Below are 19,141 nucleotides of genomic sequence, written 5' to 3' on the forward strand. Positions count from 1 at the left end.
CCCACTGACAAGAAGAGCTTACACACTACAGGAGAGTGAGGACCCCGCTGACCTCATGAGCTGACACACTAAAGGTGAGTGAGAGAGAGGACCCTGCTGATCATAAGGACTTACACTCTACAGACAAGATAGGAATAAAGGAGAGGGAGGTATTGTTGTTTTTTTTTTGTTTTTTGTTTTGTTTTTTTTTGTGGACCACGAATCATATCTCAAAGTGATTGAATTTGTAAGGAACCGGATATCTCGGGAATTTCCTCTAACTCGCTCCTCCACAAATTGATCTGCTTATTTTTACTATTAAGGATGTTTGCAGATCAAATTAGAGCACAGACGTATATGATTTGAACCATAAATAATGTGATAAAATTGCACATTGTTGTGGATTTGTGTCCACAATCCCTAATAATCATCTCTGCAGGTGTCTGAGAGAGCCCCTATGGGGCCCCAGGTCAGATTGGCCTTCCTTTTTCCCATGAGAGGTAAGTTGAGGGTTCTGGGTGAACTTTAGATTGTGCTCTGTAATCACAAGATGCCGGACAGCGTGGAATCAACATGGGGCCAGCTCTGAATCAAGGCCTTTCTATTTTTCATGTGGGCCCTCCTCTCCTCTGTATACACCTATAAATGCAATTCTATAGGGCTACAGCAAATATTACGAACTTTTTTTGTCTACACTGTTTCTAAAACATTGTAAAATTTTTCATACATTTTAATAAATCAATAAACATATACCGCTAACGATTCACTTGCAGTTGTTAGTATTCATTAAGACATCTTTTGGACCTGCACAGCTTGCCAGCAAAATACTTTTCTCATTGTCTCAGTCTTGTCCTGAACTTTGAACCCATCACAGAGCTCCCATTCTTAAAGAGATAGCATTCATCAGAAAAATCTGCATTCTGTCATGGATGCATCAATGGGTCCCTTGGTACAATAATGCAATGGGCATTTAATAGGCTTCGAAGTATTTTCAGTTCTGAATAAAAACGGAAATTCCATGTTAATTGGAAAGAGATTTAGAAAAATTAATCCAGTCTGAATTATGATCCTGTGTTATTATTTTTATGGATTTTACCTAAAATATTAACCAGTAAATCAGGGATTAGTTTCTTTGTGCCATTTTGTTTCCAAGTAATTGAATATAATAGATTTTTTTTTTTCTTTTAAATTTAGTGGATCATATGAGAGCAGATTTGGAGCGTTTTTTTTTTTTTCAGACTATGCAACCGTTAAAGGGGTTGTCAAGATTTTAGGGGTGCTGTCCAGCATAAACATGTATAGCATGTTAATTAAATAGATTTTTTAGTGGTGTCATGGAAGCCAAACTTGTAACCAAAGAACGCACCCAAAGTGAAAGATGTTACAAAACTTGCAGTGTTTATAGGGCATTATTTTCCTGTTGACTGACAGCTAAAATAAATTTTTGGGGAGGCTTTTTTGCCTAAAAAAATGTAAAAAAGAAACACTTTTGGAATTATTTATTTTGTTTTGCTTTGCATCTTGGAGAATAACAAAGGTTGGAATAAGACACATCTGTTGCGGTACTTTTATAATTCACTTTTTGGAATCACACACAGGCATGTTTACAAAAGAGCAAACAACTTTTATCTGCTTTGGCTGAAAAACACAACTTAAATTTCATCCTAACTCCCGATCTATTTAATGCCATAATCTAAAAATCCCCTATCCTTCCCTAACTACATTATATAACTACGTCTCTCATATTTTTTTTTTTTTTTTTTTCTGCTACTTCCTTCTTGATGACTCTTTGAGAATTATTAGTGCATGCTGGGATAGTCAAAGAAAGCCTCCTCATGGGGGCAGAGGCTATGGTCACTGCCACAGCCTCTGCCCCTTCCCTGAAATGAGGCGTCATCAGTGACACTCACTTCAGGGTCTGGGCTAGTCCCTGCGCCATGTGCACTGTGTGATGTGCACAATGACAGTGCGCTCCCTCGCCTGCTCGGATCAGCAGTAACGAGCTGGCAACAGAGTTCACTGTTGGTGTTTGTTTTCAAAATACCTGGTGTGCAGAGACTGAAGCCATCCCGGCAAGTGACGTTATTTGTGGGGGTGGCATTGTTCTCTGCAGGCCGGGTATTCGTCTTACAACACACACTAAGGCCAGGGTCAGACTTGCAAGAAACTCACCTCGATGCCCGGCACTGGCGCCGGCACTCAGGACCAGAGTGAGCGACTGCATGTATTTCTATGCAGCAACACACTCCGGTCCTGAGTACCGGCAGCAGTGCTGGGTATTGAGGTGCGAGACTCATGTGAGTTTCTCGCAAGTCTGACCCCAGTCTAATAGTGTACATTGCATAGGGACTAGCTCAGCCCTTGAAACGAGGGTCTCTTATGAGGGCATGGGCTGTGGCAGTGGTCGCAGCCTCTACCCCTTGATGACACTTTATTTGAGTATCCCAGCATGCACTAGGATTCTCAAAGTGTCATCCAAAAGGAAGTTGTGAAGAGGAAAAAAAGAGAACCAGTTATCTAGTGTGGTTAGGGAATTTTTAATTCAAGCATATTAGAAAGTAGTTTTAGATTTTGGCAATAAATAAGTAGATGGGGATTTAGGAGGCAAATTAAGTTGCATTTCGGACCACCCTTTAAATCTGTTCTAGACATAAATGGATAAACTTCTGCAGCATTCTATTCATTTAAGCATTAATTAATTTTTTTTAATACATTTGGCAGAAGGTGACCTCTATCAATCTGCTAAATGCATCAGATGACTCCAGGACTGATAGAGCCACTGGCACATTACATAGTCTGGATCAGGAAATATTTGGCAAAATGAAGCATTTATTTTCTGATTTTCCCATGCCAAGTGGCAGAAATACAACTTGTATGTTATGCAGTGGGTAATCGGACTGTAGTTAGAATAAGTCATTGATGTGGAATTTGTATGTTCTAATTCTGACCTTTTTTGATTATATTTTATTACTATAACATTTGCAAAGTGTGCATGCTGCCTTGTGTGCTGAATTCCCATCAAGCATTTTTGACCTATTTTCTTTGTTTTATTCAGCATTTTTTGGAAAATACCTCAATGAGTACAATGGAAGCTATATACCCCCGGGCTGGAGAGAGTGGCTGGGACTGGTGAAGAATTCCAGATTTTATAACTACACAATATGCAGGAATGGATACAAAGAAAAACATGGATTTGATTATGAGAAGGTATTTTCTTTTCTTATTACTAGGCCTAATATTATGGCAGTTTGAGTATTTCTGACACCAGTGAAGAAGCTCAGAAGACCTTATTCCAAGACTTTCCTGTAGGACGCGTGCTCTGATACATGAATAGTTTTTGCTTTCGTGACCAAGTGATAAAATCAACAAGGCAAACACTCTATTGATATATTAATGCCAGCCATGGACCATCTCGAAAACAAAGCCCACTTTTTCGGACCTCCTAGTTGAAAAACAGCTGTAGAGACCTTAAAAAACTGTTAATACCTGCGCAACTCTGCATAATAAGATTTCTGATTATTTCAGTAGGAGGGTAATCACTGTAGATGTTACATGACACTGGAGATCTTAGATCTGTACTTCTCAAACTGTGAGGCAATGTAATTAGCGTCAATCCATTTTTGACAAAAAGCAGTTTAGTAGGCAGTGATGAAAGAAGTGATCAGAAGCTGGACAGGCCTTTGTGTTGGTGCACCCGTCTCTGATTTAGCTAAATTCAGATTTAGCAGCTGCAAATTTGATGCCTTCAAGGACATTTTATAACACATGTTCTTCGTGTAACGTGCAGCTCCTTCACATGGATTGAAAACATCCGTTCTACGCAAACAATTACTGATGTCACCAAAATGGTGTACGCCGGTCACATTCTTATTTTGCCCCTTGTTTTCTTAGATTCATTTTGCATGGTCCATATGAAAAATGGCAGATTATTATTGGGTCAACTAGCTGTCCATTGAGCACATGGACAAGACACTGACCAATTAGTCCCCTCAGAACCAGCATTCTACTTCATGATTGTTTATAAAAACAGCAAAGACTATGTTAAGTCAGTCCTAGATGTCCATGAAAATCTATTTCACATACCTTACCCCGCACTGAATTGGTATAATGGACAATTATTTTATTTTTTATATTTCCACCTAGATAGGCATTAGTCAAACAATCCCATCTGGAGAAGGATGGCCCTTGGTGTTCCTTTAGGCGGGATTGACAGATTTTAAAGATGCATGGCATTACTCTAGTGAATGGGAGCAGAGGTGCAGGACCTAAAAAGATGGAACAAGTAGATAACTTTCTTAAGTTAGCCATTAAAAGGTAACAAATGGGTAACTTCCTAAACTAAAAATATATAGGGTTAACTTGCGCTAAAGTGTACACAGGTACACTCTGCCTGTCACGAGACACATCACGTGACTGTGACGTCACGCAAGGTCCTGCAACGCGTTTGGACCTTGCAAGCTTGCCCCTTATGCAGCGTCTGTAAGCTGCATAGGTCGGCGCTTCATATCTCCAGCCACACGCTAGTTTCCGGCCAGGACAGCGGCGTGCAGGGAGATTAGACCCCCTTTTTTGCATCAGAGACAACTGTTATCTCAGAGTGACTGATTATCAGTGGAAAGGACCTTTTTCCTTGGATTCACTCCTGAAGATTCTCTTCCTCGGTATAATTCCTCCCTTGCCAACTAAAGTTTATTCAAGGTAAGTCGCTCTCTCATGGGGTCATTATACTTGTTTTAGCTGGATATTTTGCATATAACCTGTGTACACTTTAGCGCAAGTTAACCCTATATATTTTTATTTTATATGCTTCTGGACAAATTGAGTGTTTTTTTGTCCTATTACTTGCTGCTGTACACTCTCTCTAAGGTCTTGCGCTTAGCACCGTTAGGTATTTTATATTTATCGATTTTAACTTTCTAAACTACTTGGGTCTCTGGAGACCCAAGTACCCTCAAACACTTGCTATTTGTTACCATTTTTTTTTTTTTTTTAGTAAGGCCGGGATCACACATGCAAGAAACTCGGCCGAGTCTCGCATCTTAATACCCAGCACTGCCGCTGGCACTCGGGAGTGGAGCGTGTGGCCGCATAGCTATACATGTAGACACACGCTCTGCTCCTAAGTGCCGGATATTAACATGCAAGACTCGTCCGAGTTTCTCGCATGTGTGATCCCAGCCTTAGCCATTAACCCTCCGTCAGGCGCAATAGATCTGACAGGCACACAGTAATTAGTTTCACTTCTCTCTCCTTGCCCACTTATCAGAAAACCCCACCCCTCCTAGTTATCTCCTGACTCTACAGGCTCTGTGAAACCTGATATCACAGTGACTCAGCAGACCTTCTAGTGAGCAGATATCAACACTTTGGCTTCTCAGGCACATTGCGCCTGATTTCAACACAAATTGAAAGGTTAGTATTTTCTTTTTTTATTCATCACGATTGTGTATTTAGCTTGTTTTATGAAGGATTAATGCTAAGTTAGTGTACATAAGTACTGTTTTCTTAGACAAAAGGAGGGTGGCTTCTAAGGCACATTGCGCCCTAACACATACTCTTTCTCTCTTGCTTCAGATTTTCTGCTGCAATGGCCAGAAAACAGTATGATTCATCTAAACCCCTTCATTTAGAAGAAATGAAGATTTTTTTGTTAGAAGATGATGAGGAAGAACCAGCAGTAACTGAGGATTTAGAGGAATCTAGTGACATTTCATCTGACGATGAGGTAGCAGAATGTAACACTGATTCTGGAACAGAGCAGGATGGTGATGACACTGATACAGAGGAAACAGACACAGATCTAGCTTATTATTTGGGCAAAGATAAAAATACAAAGGACGTCCCAAGGACGTTCCAGAACAAACACCGACTCTACCACCTTCTAAAAGACGCAGTTGTACTACCTGCTCATTTGTATCTGGTTTCAGAAGGCTTTCTAAATATGACTGCAAAATATGTAAAGAATCAATCTGCCTTTCCCATGCAACTTTCGTCTGCCAGCCTTGCTTTTCTAAGTGTACCTGTGCTGCTTCTGCTGCAATTGAAACCACTGAAGATGAGTAGAAAATAATTAAGTAACATCTAAGTGCAATATCCTTTAAGTTTTTTTCCATAATTTTATATTTAAGCAATAGTTAAGTAAAGATAACTGGAGCCTATTTGGCGGTACTACCAAAAAGTGGTACTTTTAGTTTTAATAAGTTTATGGTTAATAAATGTTTTTTTTTGCATCTGATTTGGTGTAATCTCTTTTAATACATTCCTATGAAGGTCACTGACTACTTCTATAGTCCTGAAATTGAAATATGTAGCTACTATAGGTGGTTTTCTGACCTGTGCTTGTCAGGCACATTGCGCATGAACTGAGGAGAATCTATATTGCGCCTGACGGAGGGTTAAAAGGTATCAATCAATGAGGACTCTCAATTTTTTTTCATTTTATAGACCTGCACTTTTCTGGGTGGCAGACCATTTATTTAAGTTGAGAATTTCATAAAAACTATAGAAAAAAAACATAAAGCCATTCCAGCTGACATTTCTAAGAAACTCTTTGCTATCAGTGTAGCAGAGTTCAGATTTCAGCAGAATGATTCAGCACTCGGACATTATGGCAAAATAAACTGTTTTACAATATGACTTGTTCACAGGCTGTGCTTTCGCCAAAGTACCACCAAAGTGACCTGAGGTTCCGGCAATCTCATGTATACACTGCTTATTTTTTCTTTGCAGATATGAACCATCAAAGCATTTTTTTCAAAACGGCATCATGTCATTTCTTTTTTTTTTTACAGCGTTTTCCACCCATTTAGAGAAACGGGGAAAAAATGCAAGTAAAAACAAATTTAAAAAGTGTATACCGGTATTTTTTTCCTGCTAACACTTTAGTATTTGCGGCAGCCATAGATGAGGAGCAGGAGAAGAAAACCATATTACATAGCAGTTTATATTGCTTTATACAATTTCAATCCTGGTGATTCAATGATCCAAATGTATAAAGCGGAGTAGAGCCAGGAGTGGCCTGGAGAATATATAACCATATAATGACATCCAGAACAGATCTGTATGAGTGCTACTGACGTTGATGCTGACTTATAAATTACATTTCTCTTTGGAAGCTTTGACCTGACTTTGAAGTTATTCTCACAGCTATCTCCCTTCCTCTGTTTATATTACCAGATGTTGCTAAATCTTCGTCATACGCATCTATTTGGAATGTAATATTTTTAGTTTATTGTCATGAATTCAGTTCATTTGCCTGTGAAAGTCTTGATCCTTTATGACGTCTGATGGAGGGGAAAAAAAAAATTTCATCCTGTGAAATTTTAGTCTGCAGTGAGGGGAGCGGGCGACATGTGGTGTTCTCTGGTTCTGTAATGTTGGAATGGATGATGTTACCGGCTATTTCCATCTATAAAACTCCTAAACAAGACCTGGACCTTTTTGCTGTTTTTCATTATGCTTTGGAAAAAGTGTTTTGAGCTGTCAAATCTCAGGGTAGTACAATTGGAATAGACGTGGAGAAAAACTAACAAGGTTCTGGGAAGATTTTAGAATTTTCTGGTAACAAAAGCAAGTAATGAGTGCCAAGGTGACCTGCCCACAGCCATGAGATTTCACAGAGCCGCTAACTGCTGTAAACCGTAAGCCCTTTCAATGTGATGACAGCATGCTGGGATTCCGTCAGCCAGTGACACAGATGTTCCAGTTATGGCATTTGATCCGTGTAATGGGATTGCACATAAGATTACAAGCTTAGTGGTGCTCATCCCCTTAGGTCTTGGAAGATATATGACTTGAAATTAATTCGGAATAACCTCCTTTTACTACTCTGATATGTTCTAATCGTTCTTTATTTTACTTTTATATGCACCTAATCTAATGGTATTTTAATAGAAAGCCAGATCGCATTCTGTTTAATATCACCCTCTGTATTAGACACTTTTACTATTCAGTTTTCTAGCTGTGGATTTAATCAAGTAGAAAAAAAAGGTATTAGGAACTTTTACCACTACATAATGTAAAATGATATGGTTGTACTGGGTGGCGTCTGTCTAGTTTTCATACAGGAAAGATGTATATCTTTGTACCGTGTTAGCCAGTAGATAGAAAAATATTCAGAATTGAGAGTCCTCAGTGGTTGATACCTTTTAATGGCTAACTGAAAAGATGGTAACACATTGCAAGCTTTCGAGACTACTCAGGTCTCTTCATCAGGCATAGACTAATACAAAATCTGAAGAGTCACATATTTATGCACAACACAGCACAGAAAAAATGCAGTAGATGAGACAAGTGACGTGAAGCAGAATTATGATTATGGGATACGGAGAAAGATAAATATTGGACCAGTTCATAGATACTGAACTGGTCCAATATTAGTTTCTCCCTCTCCCATAATGACAATTCTGCTTCACGTCACTTGTCTCATCTATTGCATTTTTTCTGTGCTGTATTGTGCATAAATATGTGACTCTTCAGATTTTGTATTAGTCTATGCCTGATGAAGAGACCTGAGTAGTCTCGAAAGCTTGCAATGTGTTACCATTTTTTCAGTTAGCCATTAAAAGGTATCAACCACTGAGGACTGTTGAGTTTTCCCATGTCTTTGCCCTACAAATTCCTGAAAACTAATGTATATTCCTATTTGGGATCCTAATGGTCTGTGACCTTGTGACGCCAGGGTAAGCTAGTATGCAACCTACAAATTTTGCTTTACTTAAAGGGTTGGTCAGAAATACAAATTCAGTTTATATCCTTAAACCCCATGTATCATAATTTAAACTATTTTGTAATATACTTAAACTCTATCCTTACTAGCTACATTTATGTAACTGCTTTTCTTTTTTTTCCCCTACTTTCTTTTTGATGCTGCTTTTGAGAATTCTCAGTGCATGAATTGAATTGAAGCATCATAAGTGACCTTCCTTTCAGCTGCTTGGCTAGTCTCAGCGTGATGCGCACATTGACAGTACACTCCCTCGCAGGCTTAAATTGGTAGTGTCGAGCCGGCAATAGAGCCCACTGTCAGTTTCTAAAGTAGTAAACTGGGCAGGGGTTAAGTGAGGGAGACTGGCCAAAAATGTTCAGACAATTGTACAAATTCTAATGACTTATGGCACAAAGATTAGCTTTTAACTCTGGAGAGCATTTGGTGCAATATTATTACGATATATTATCAATAAACTACAATGGACTTTTTTTTTAAAAGGGAATGTTTCACCTATATTTTTAATTAAAACCAGATTGAGATTAGACAAAAATATTAATCTACTTTTTTATCACATTTTTGTTTTATATTAAAAATTAGTGGGACAGCCATCTATTGAGCTTCCGTTCTCAGTATTTAGAGAGAGTACGATAGACGTTGTTAGGCATCGGATTTCTGTCGCTGCACAGCGAGAATCCCAAGCCTTACTTCCAGCGGTCTCCCATTCCTCTCCAGCCGCAGAGGAGGTTGCTCAGCAAACTCGTCGGTCCAGGCGCTCTGCCCAGACCAGCTCCATGGGTTTGCTTGCTGCTGCCACCTCTGGCACATCTATGGCAATACATGCTGCTCAGCAGCGAGATTCTCCAGGGACTAAGTCCCCATGTCAGGCCACTGAGCATGTCCGTGGAGTGATCTACCATTGGAGATCGAAGGTCACGTGCTCAGGTCCTGCTTGTGTTCGGATTGGCCCATCCGAGAAGCCAGGAAGGTCCCGGACGCTCGTGGCTATAAAAGGTTCGCGTGGCTGCTCGGCCATGCGCTAGGATAGACTGTATTTATAGACTATGTGGAGTGAGTGATGTATGAATGTCTCTGGTGAATGACTCATTAAGAAACCCCCTACCCTTGGTACGGATGTGTTGTGCAGCCTTGCCTGCTAGCACCCAGGCTTAGGTGTAGGTAGGACAGAGGTTGAATCAGGCATCAGTCCTCACCAGGGATTCGGCATGCCTCAGTGCACGTGCTCCACTTCATAGCCAGCGTCTGTACCGGCGCTCGCAGCAGCAACGCCGCGCGCTTAGTGGACCTAGAGGGACTCTAACCCCATGTCCTTGGGGTAGAGTTCTGTGGCCGTACACTGTGCGCTCTTTTGGCCGGGCTCTGTGAGCTAAACAGACTCCGGCATTTACGTTCATCGGTTGTGCAACTCTGTGCATTAAGAGTTCGCACCTGTTCACATTGGGTGACGTAACCCACGTGTGACTGTTTTTACGCCACTCTATTCTTCCGCCATTACTTAGCAGCAGTGTACCACCTCTGCACGGTGGACCCCGGGCTGCGAGTGCACCTACTATTTTATAATTTGGTGCGTTCCGCCAGCCCTAATAGACGTGCTTGTTCTCATTGGCTTGATTAGTGTTTTTCTAGGCTTTCTCTATAATCTGTGCAGAGGTCATTGTACATGGAAGAGAAGATAGAGGGTCCATTCCCACTTGCGATCCATCTGGACGAGTGCAATCCATTTTTTTTAATCATTGTTTTATGGTGCAGCTCACATCTGCGACCATTTTCTCATGTCAATTCAGCTTGTGAAAACAATCGCAGCAGAGATTGCACCCAAGAATCAGATCGCACTCAACCACCCGATTGCAGTGCTATTCCTTCCGAAGAGAGCAGCAGAGGAGATGGAGAAATTACTTTCTCCATCTCCTCAGCATCTGTGCTCTAATCCTGTCACACGAGAGAGGATCACGCTCGCAGCAGAGCAGGAGCCTGAGGGTCATTCGCATGCAATGTTCTCGCAAGAGCGAATCATAAGATGCCATACGCTAATGGGAACCTGGCCAAGCAGTGACTATCGCCTATTGTGAATGATGGATCTTGTGTTATCTGTTGTATGTTAAGGTGTTATCAGTAGTGTTGAGCATTCCGATACCGCAAGTATCGGAATTCCGATACCGACTTCCGATATTTTTTCAATATCGGGCATCGGCATCGGAAGTTCAAAGTTGATTGACAGCCGAAATGACGTCATCATGATGCGCGGTGTGTGCGCATCATGATGCGCCGTCATTTCGGGCCTTCCGGGGGTCTCTGCCGGCCTGCCGGGGGGCTGTGTGGACTGCCCGGGGTCTGTACCGGCCTGCCGGTGGTCTGTGCACCCTGTGGGGGTCTGTACCGGCCTGCCGGGGGGCTGTGCCGGCCTGCCGGTGGTCTGTGCACCCTGTGGGGGTCTGTACCGGCCTGCCGGGGGGCTGTGCTGATGTCCGGGGGTCTGTGCAAGCATCGTCCGATGGGACTACAAGTCCCATCTGGCGATGCCTGCTACCATGACAGTGATTGACACATTAGCCAATGATGGGACAGTAGTAGTCCCATCATCCGGCTAATGTGCTAAATGTTTAAAAAAAAAATATATATATATATATATATATATATATATATATATATATATATATATATATATATATATATATATATATATATACTACATGCATGCTACATGCATGCTACATATATGCTACATGCATGCTACATGCATGCTACATGCATGCTACATATATACTACATGCATGCTACATGCTACATACATACTACATATATACTACATGCATGCTACATGCATACTACATGCATACTACATGCATACTACATACATACTACATGCATACTACATGCATACTACATACATACTACATACATACTACATACATACTACATACATACTACATACATACTACATACATACCACATATATACTACATGCATGCTACATACATACTACATGCTACATACATACCACATATATACTACATACCACATACATACTACATACATACTACATACATACTACATACATACTACATACATACTACATACATACCACATATATACTACATGCATACTACATGCATGCTACATACATACTACATGCTACATACATACCACATATATACTACATACATACTACATGCATGCTACATACATACCACATACATACCACATACATGCTACATGCATGCTACATGCATGCTACATGCATGCTACATGCATGCTACATGCATGCTACATGCATGCTACATATATACTACATGGATGCTACATATATACTACATGGATGCTACATACATACTACATGCTACATACATACTACATGCATGCTACATACATACTGCATGCTACATACATACTACATACATACTACATGCATGCTACATGCATGCTACATGCATGCTACATGCATACTACATACATACTACATACATACTACATACACACTACATACACACTACATATACACTACATACATACTACATGCATGCTACATACATGCTACATACCACATACATACCACATACATACTACATACATACTACATAAGAATGAAAGACAGCAAAATGTGCTGGAGTGGGTTATCAAAATCATAGTGATTTAGATGTGTTGATAATCACAACCAAGATTCCAGCACATGAATGGATAGTGCAGAACACACTGCATATAACCATAGCAACTGACGAAAAGCAGTGAAAAAGTCCTCATATCACAAGGTAAAGTGCAAAGTAGGTTTTTATTGAAAGGTGAAACAAACAGAACATGGCTAAAAAGTGACATTGGTAGGAAAAGAAAGGCCGGGTGACCATGGCAGCTCCAAATAAATAGTCATGAGAAATACATGAACATTGTGAAGTGTCTAACTGTCTAAACATAAATAATGTTTGCCCATGGTCGTGACCATAACTACAAGGAAAAAATTCCTACATGAATGATGACAGGCAAAAACATACAATATGGTAATAAAGGAGGCACTTACACAAGAAGGAGCAGCAAGGGAGACCACAGCCGTACCCCAACGCGCGGCGTTTCGGCGATAATGCCTTCCTCAGGGGGCATGTGTAACTGCTGACAAAGGCCCATTATATAGGGGAAGTGAAAGTGAAAGTAAAATCATGCCCAGGATCAAGACACACCCACCCATCGGTCACAGCTAATGCATACAAATCACAGGGGATGGTTGCAAGTGAAAGCACCAATCACGTCCAAGCACCGGACACACCCACCATCCCAGCCATTGAACACCGCTGACGCAGACAAAACACGGGGCCCCGTGCAGTCAAACGTCAGACGGTGGGCAGGAGGGAGGAGGGTGATGTCACGTGGTCCGTGACGCAATCGGCGCATGCGCAGTATGGACAGAGTCAACAGCAGCCATTTTGGAAAGGGGAAAAATGTAGGGGCAAAGCTGGAATCCGCACCAGCATATAATTAACAAAGTGTATAGCAGCCAATATAACGATAGACATAGGGGAGGCCAAAGTAGAATGGATATCATACTAAGTACAGGCAACCAATGGGTAGATAAATGTATCTATATCTGTATCTCTCTCTCTTACGGTACTATAATGTGTGCATGAGACAAGTAAATGTGAGAAAATGATAACAATAATACAAAAATGAAATAAAAGGAGTCCATACAAGAACCTAACTACACATGAACCAAATCAGGCTAGAAAAGGACATATATACACAGCATTATGTTGGCCCAAATGCAGAGAAAAAAAAAAAAAAAAAGAGAGAAATGTCCAGTCCAATGCAAAAATCAAGAGACCAGGTTGGGCGTGTAGTGAGGATCCGTTAGGCATCACATCCCCATGGAACAGGACTGAAATGTTCATCCACATGAGGGGCCGAGAGGCAGCAGAAACACGAAGTCACTATAATAAGAATAAAATAAATTAAAAACATGCTAAAAAACATACAAACCAATATCACATAAATGGATTATAGGAAAGGAGCAAAAGAGAGGCTCTCATTAAGGCCATGTGGGTGAACAGTCTTGAGTCGCCAGATCCACCGGGCTTCGAGCTGGCTGAGTCTTTTGGACAAACCCCCGCCTCGGACATCAATTTTGAGCGCATCAATACCTTTAACCTTCAATAGGGCAGCGTCACAGTCATGGAAATCAAAAAAATGACGTGGTATGGTTCTGAGGGTAGCGGGGTCATCATGTGTGCGTGCCGCTAGGATGCCCAGCACATGTTCCCTCACTCTTACTTTAAGTTGGCGTGTTGTGAGGCCGATATAAATCAGGCCACAAGGGCAGGTGGCATAATATATGACATATCTAGTGGTACAAGTTATTCTCTGACGAATATCATATGTAGTGGTACCACTAGAGTCACAAAAAGAGTTATCACGTATTATATTGGGACATGCCACACAACCACCACACGGGACACAGCCACCCCCAGGGCTGAGTTTATCCAAGAAGGTCTGTGGTTTACGAGCAATGTAATGACTGGAGACCAAATGGTCTCTAAGATTCTTAGAGCGCCTAAAGGACATGGATGGTCTAGGGGATAGAAATTGATTGATAATCGGGTCAACCCGAAGGATCGGCCAGGCTCTCTGTAAGGCCATACGTACCTGGTTGGACCTCGAGCTAAATGTAGTAACGAACCTAATAGTCCCATTTTTATTTGGGCGCTGGACAAATTCAGAGCGATATAAAAGATCATGGCGGGAAGCATACTTGGCCCTATTAAGAGCCCGCTTGATGGACCTGTGGCTATAGCCACGTACCAGAAAACGTTGGCGCAAAATTTCAGCCTGCCTAAAAAAATCATCGTCCGTGGAGCAGATCCTACGAAGACGTAGGAACTGCCCCACGGGAACGGCACGAATAATGTGCTTCGGATGGCTAGAACTAGCATGTAACAAAGAATTAGTGGCGGTTGCCTTCCTGAAGATGTCCGTCTGCAGGACCCCAGCGCGGTCCCTCTTGATAGTAACATCTAAAAAATCAAGGGACTCCCCACTATATGAAAACGTTAGATGGATATTCTGATCGTTGCCATTCAAGAGAGTAATAAGTTGTTCAAGGTCGGCGGGTGTGCCATGCCAGACGAAGAAAATGTCATCAATGTACCGCGTCCACAGGGGGACACGGCACATTGAGAGACCTTCGTCTGACATGAAGAGGTCCCTCTCCCACAGCCCCAGGAAAAGACCCGCATAGGAGGGCGCATAGGCCGCACCCATCGCGGTCCCCTGGAGCTGTAGGTAGAAGGACCCCTTAAAGACAAAAAAAAAAATCTTGATCCTGGGCATGATTTTACTTTCACTTTCACTTCCCCTATATAATGGGCCTTTGTCAGCAGTTACACATGCCCCCTGAGGAAGGCATTATCGCCGAAACGCCGCGCGTTGGGGTACGGCTGTGGTCTCCCTTGCTGCTCCTTCTTGTGTAAGTGCCTCCTTTATTACCATATTGTATGTTTTTGCCTGTCATCATTCATGTAGGAATTTTTTCCTTGTAGTTATGGTCACGACCATGGGCAAACATTATTTATGTTTAGACAGTTAGACACTTCACAATGTTCATGTATTTCTCATGACTATTTATTTGGAGCTGCCATGGTCACCCGGCCTTTCTTTTCCTACCAATGTCACTTTTTAGCCATGTTCTGTTTGTTTCACCTTTCAATAAAAACCTACTTTGCACTTTACCTTGTGATATGAGGACTTTTTCACTGCTTTTCGTCAGTTGCTATACATACTGCATGCATGCTACATACATACTACATGCATGCTACATGCATGCTACATACATGCTACATGCTACATACATACTACATGCTACATACATACCACATATATACTACATACATACTACATGCATGCTACATACATACTACATGCCACATACATACCACATACATACTACATGCATGCTACATGCATGCTACATACATACTACATGCATGCTACATACATACTACATGCTACATACATACTACATACTACATATATACTACATGCATGCTACATACATACTACATGCATGCTACATACAATACATTCATACAATACATACAGTACATATAACATAGAGTAACATACTTACCAATACTTGTCACATTGTTCCCCGAAGCCATCGTCTTTTACGGAATAAATATTAACATAACAAACCACAAAAATACTCACCCATGATCCGAAGCAGTCCACGAGTGTGTCCCACGACGATCTTGGATAGAGAACTGCAGCATCAGCTGATGCTGCTGCTCTCTACGGGCTGCAGGAATCCAATGACGGAAGGTAGGTATCCTTCCGCACTGTATTCCTCCGCCACTTAAAAAAAAAAAAAAAGTCCCTAGTCTCACTTTATGCCATTGCTGCGTGGGAAATTCAACACATTAGCCGGATGATGGGACTACTACTGTCCCATCATTGGCTAATGTGTCAATCACTGTCATGGTAGCAGGCATCGCCCGATGGGACTTGTAGTCCCATCGGACGATGCCTGTACAGACCCCCGAAGCCTGCACAGCCCCCCGGCAGGCCGGCACAGCCCCCTGGAGCATGCACAGACCACCGGCAGGCCGGCACAGCCCCCCGGCAGGCCGGCACAGCCCACCGGAGCCTGCACAGACCACCGGCAGGCCGTCACAGCCCCCCGGCAGGCCGGCACAGACCACCGGAGCCTGCACAGACCCCCTGGCAGGCCGGCGCAGCCCCCCCGAAAGGCCCGTACAGACCCCAGAGAGGCTGTACAAGGCAAAAATAGGGTTTTTCTTATTCCGATACCGGAAGTCCCATAGACTTGAATGGGACTTCCGGTATCGGAATCGGCGATACCGATACTTTTTTTTTTTTTAAGATCGGCCGATCCATTCCGATCTGATACTTTGAAGTATCGGACGGTATCGCTCAACTCTAGTTATCAGTCATCATTCTGCCTGTATTGATATGACTGCTGAGAACTTGGAAAAACAGGAAATATACACCCAATTTTAGGTTAGTCGCTACTGTGTAAATGGCAAGATTTCAGGATTTTTGGAAATGTATGTACGGAAAAAAAAATTTCAATATGGAAAACATGATTTAAACAATTATTGAAACTGTTTTCCTTTTCATTAATTGGATATCTTAACACATTCGGAAAGGACCAGTTTTTGAATCCACACTAGTTAGAACATGAACCTGACCATCAAAGGAAGCTATGAGGTCTGACAGTGTATCTGGTGTCATATAGCAGGATTTGTTCTCTTGTTTTGTGAGCCTCAGAAGTGCAGTATTATGTCTTTTATATTATTTTTTTTTTTTTTTTTTTTTATGTCTGATAGTTACTGGATTTCCCTACCTAGATGAAAAATGGAATTGTAGATGAGCAATATCTCATTTTCCAGTAATCCTAGAATGTCATATTTTTGGAGGAATCTCATTAGAAAAAACCTAATATTTTCATATTGCAAACTAACGAGGGAAAGGTGGGAGGGTGCAGGTGGCAACACCTGGTTCACTTGTGCGATACAGCAAGGAACACGGAACAGCTGCATAAGCACAGCCGAGGAGACAAAATCTAAGTCCTAAGTACAAGCCACGTGACCACTTGTAACTGAGTCATTTTCCAATGAAGTTTGCATGAGACTGCATACAAGTAGTGGTGGCAGGTGGTTTAATTTAAAAATTCATCTTCGTCCCCAACTCCCTCTTTTGTTCCATTTCCTCAATTTCACTGAACCACACAATTTCCGTGAGCCTTCTTGGCTATAGGTTAAATATACTTATTTGGAAATCAGACAGTTTTAATGACAGCAGCTGTGTGAGCCTAGTGATCATGCCGGTAATGATCATCTGAACTTGTACACCAGAAATGCTTTTGCAAGTCTCTTTGCCTATGTTATGGTTAAAATCCAATTATTTGCAACTACTGAAAGCCTTAAACCTGAATTTAATAAGCAAATGGCAATTGTATAAAAGATTTAAAAAAAAAAGAGATCTTGATCCAAAGGCAAGTGTAAAATCAAGTCAATGTTTTTAGTATAGTTTTTCAATATATCATACCTTGGTTCAGTAGGTACATTGTTGTACCAGAAAATAGATTTGGAGTTTCTATCATACTACCATGTACCCGATCAACTTTAATGCAATATAATCTTTTGAAATTTTGCTTGAATAGAAATTATTCAGTAAAGGGAATAACTTAAATAAAAATTTTGTGAATTTGACTGTCAGAGACCTATATTATGTGGCTGTGATTTAGATGTTCTAACCAATGGCACACACTTTATTCTGACTCAAAAACTAATCTGTGAGTGTAGGGCGCTTGAGACAGTTTCTTGCTGTCTCTCTATGTATTGGTACTCTCACAAAGATTTCATCAGATAAACTCGAGTGAAGAGGCACGTATGAAAATTCCGGAAGATTTATTTTTAAGCTGAATTCTTGTAGTTATGCACAATTAGAGTAGGTATGGCTGGCTGCACACTTGCTGACGCATCCACATGTTGCATTTTGTTGCGGTCGGCAGGCACGTCAAAATGACGCATGCGTCAGCATACATCCACTTGGCCTGCGTACCCAATGTTAAAAATGGGTACGCAGGATGCATGCAGATGTAGGTGGAGCTGAAGAAAGAGGTGCGGCAGTGGGCAGGGCTTAACGGAGGAAGAAAGGAGGAAGTAGGCTACCATCCGCAGCGCTACAAAACGCAAGTGTGAAGCCAGCATAAAAAGACTATTTTGAACCAGAGATGCAAGACATGAGCTTCTTAAGATAGCTGACCTACTAAAAAATGCGGAATAAGAGGTTATTGACATCAGAGCTAACGAGAAAAACTGTTCAAAGTCAAAACTATTGCATAGTAACAATACAAAAAATACTGTATTATTACCAAGTCATGGAACATGGCACACTTTCTGCTTGCATTATCTGTTTATAGAAAGCACAGCAGCAGGATGTTCTTTATACCATCTGCAATGAATTTGAAGTAAATGGTCAATGTTATTGTATAAAGTTTTTTTTCTAAGAAATGTGCTCAGTCTACAGAAACTAAGAAGCCAGAATGTTATGCTCGCACCTTGACAGGTTGGTGCGAGCATGGAGGGTGTGGCCCCACTGTGCCACAAACCAGACTACCCTGGAAGGGGCGTGACTAAGCAGCTACCTTAGTGTTCACTGGAGCCTCTGACAGTGAGGTCAGGCTTGTGCGGCAAATGGCTGCCAGGTACCACTCCAGGGTGGTGTCTGACTGTGGCTGCTGATCCCACTGGGGGACAGAATGCTAGGACCGGAGCAGGCGACTGGCAGACACGGCTGAGACACTGGCAGGTGGGCAAGGCTGAGACACTGGCAAGACAGGCGAGCACGGCTGGTACTCTGGCAGGACAGGTACTGAGTTGGTAGGGACAGGAATATGGGCAGGTATATGGGAACAGGTAGGGGCCTGTTCAGACT

General features: G+C 41.7%; 1 protein-coding gene across 2 annotated transcripts in view; it reads left to right on the forward strand.

Annotated features, from left to right (window-relative positions):
* SULF1 (sulfatase 1) overlaps positions 1 to 19,141 on the forward strand; it is a 264,486-nt gene that overhangs the window by 138,755 nt on the left and 106,590 nt on the right. For both annotated transcript variants that reach the window (XM_073583862.1, XM_073583863.1), the window contains exon 5: positions 3,035 to 3,186. In XM_073583862.1, the coding sequence (XP_073439963.1) occupies positions 3,035 to 3,186 (152 nt within the window). The remainder of the gene's footprint in view (positions 1 to 3,034; positions 3,187 to 19,141) is intronic.

This window comes from Dendrobates tinctorius, unplaced genomic scaffold, assembly GCF_039654945.1.
Source record: "Dendrobates tinctorius isolate UK_male_01 unplaced genomic scaffold, ASM3965494v1 ptg000082l, whole genome shotgun sequence".
NCBI lineage: Eukaryota > Metazoa > Chordata > Amphibia > Anura > Dendrobatidae > Dendrobates > Dendrobates tinctorius.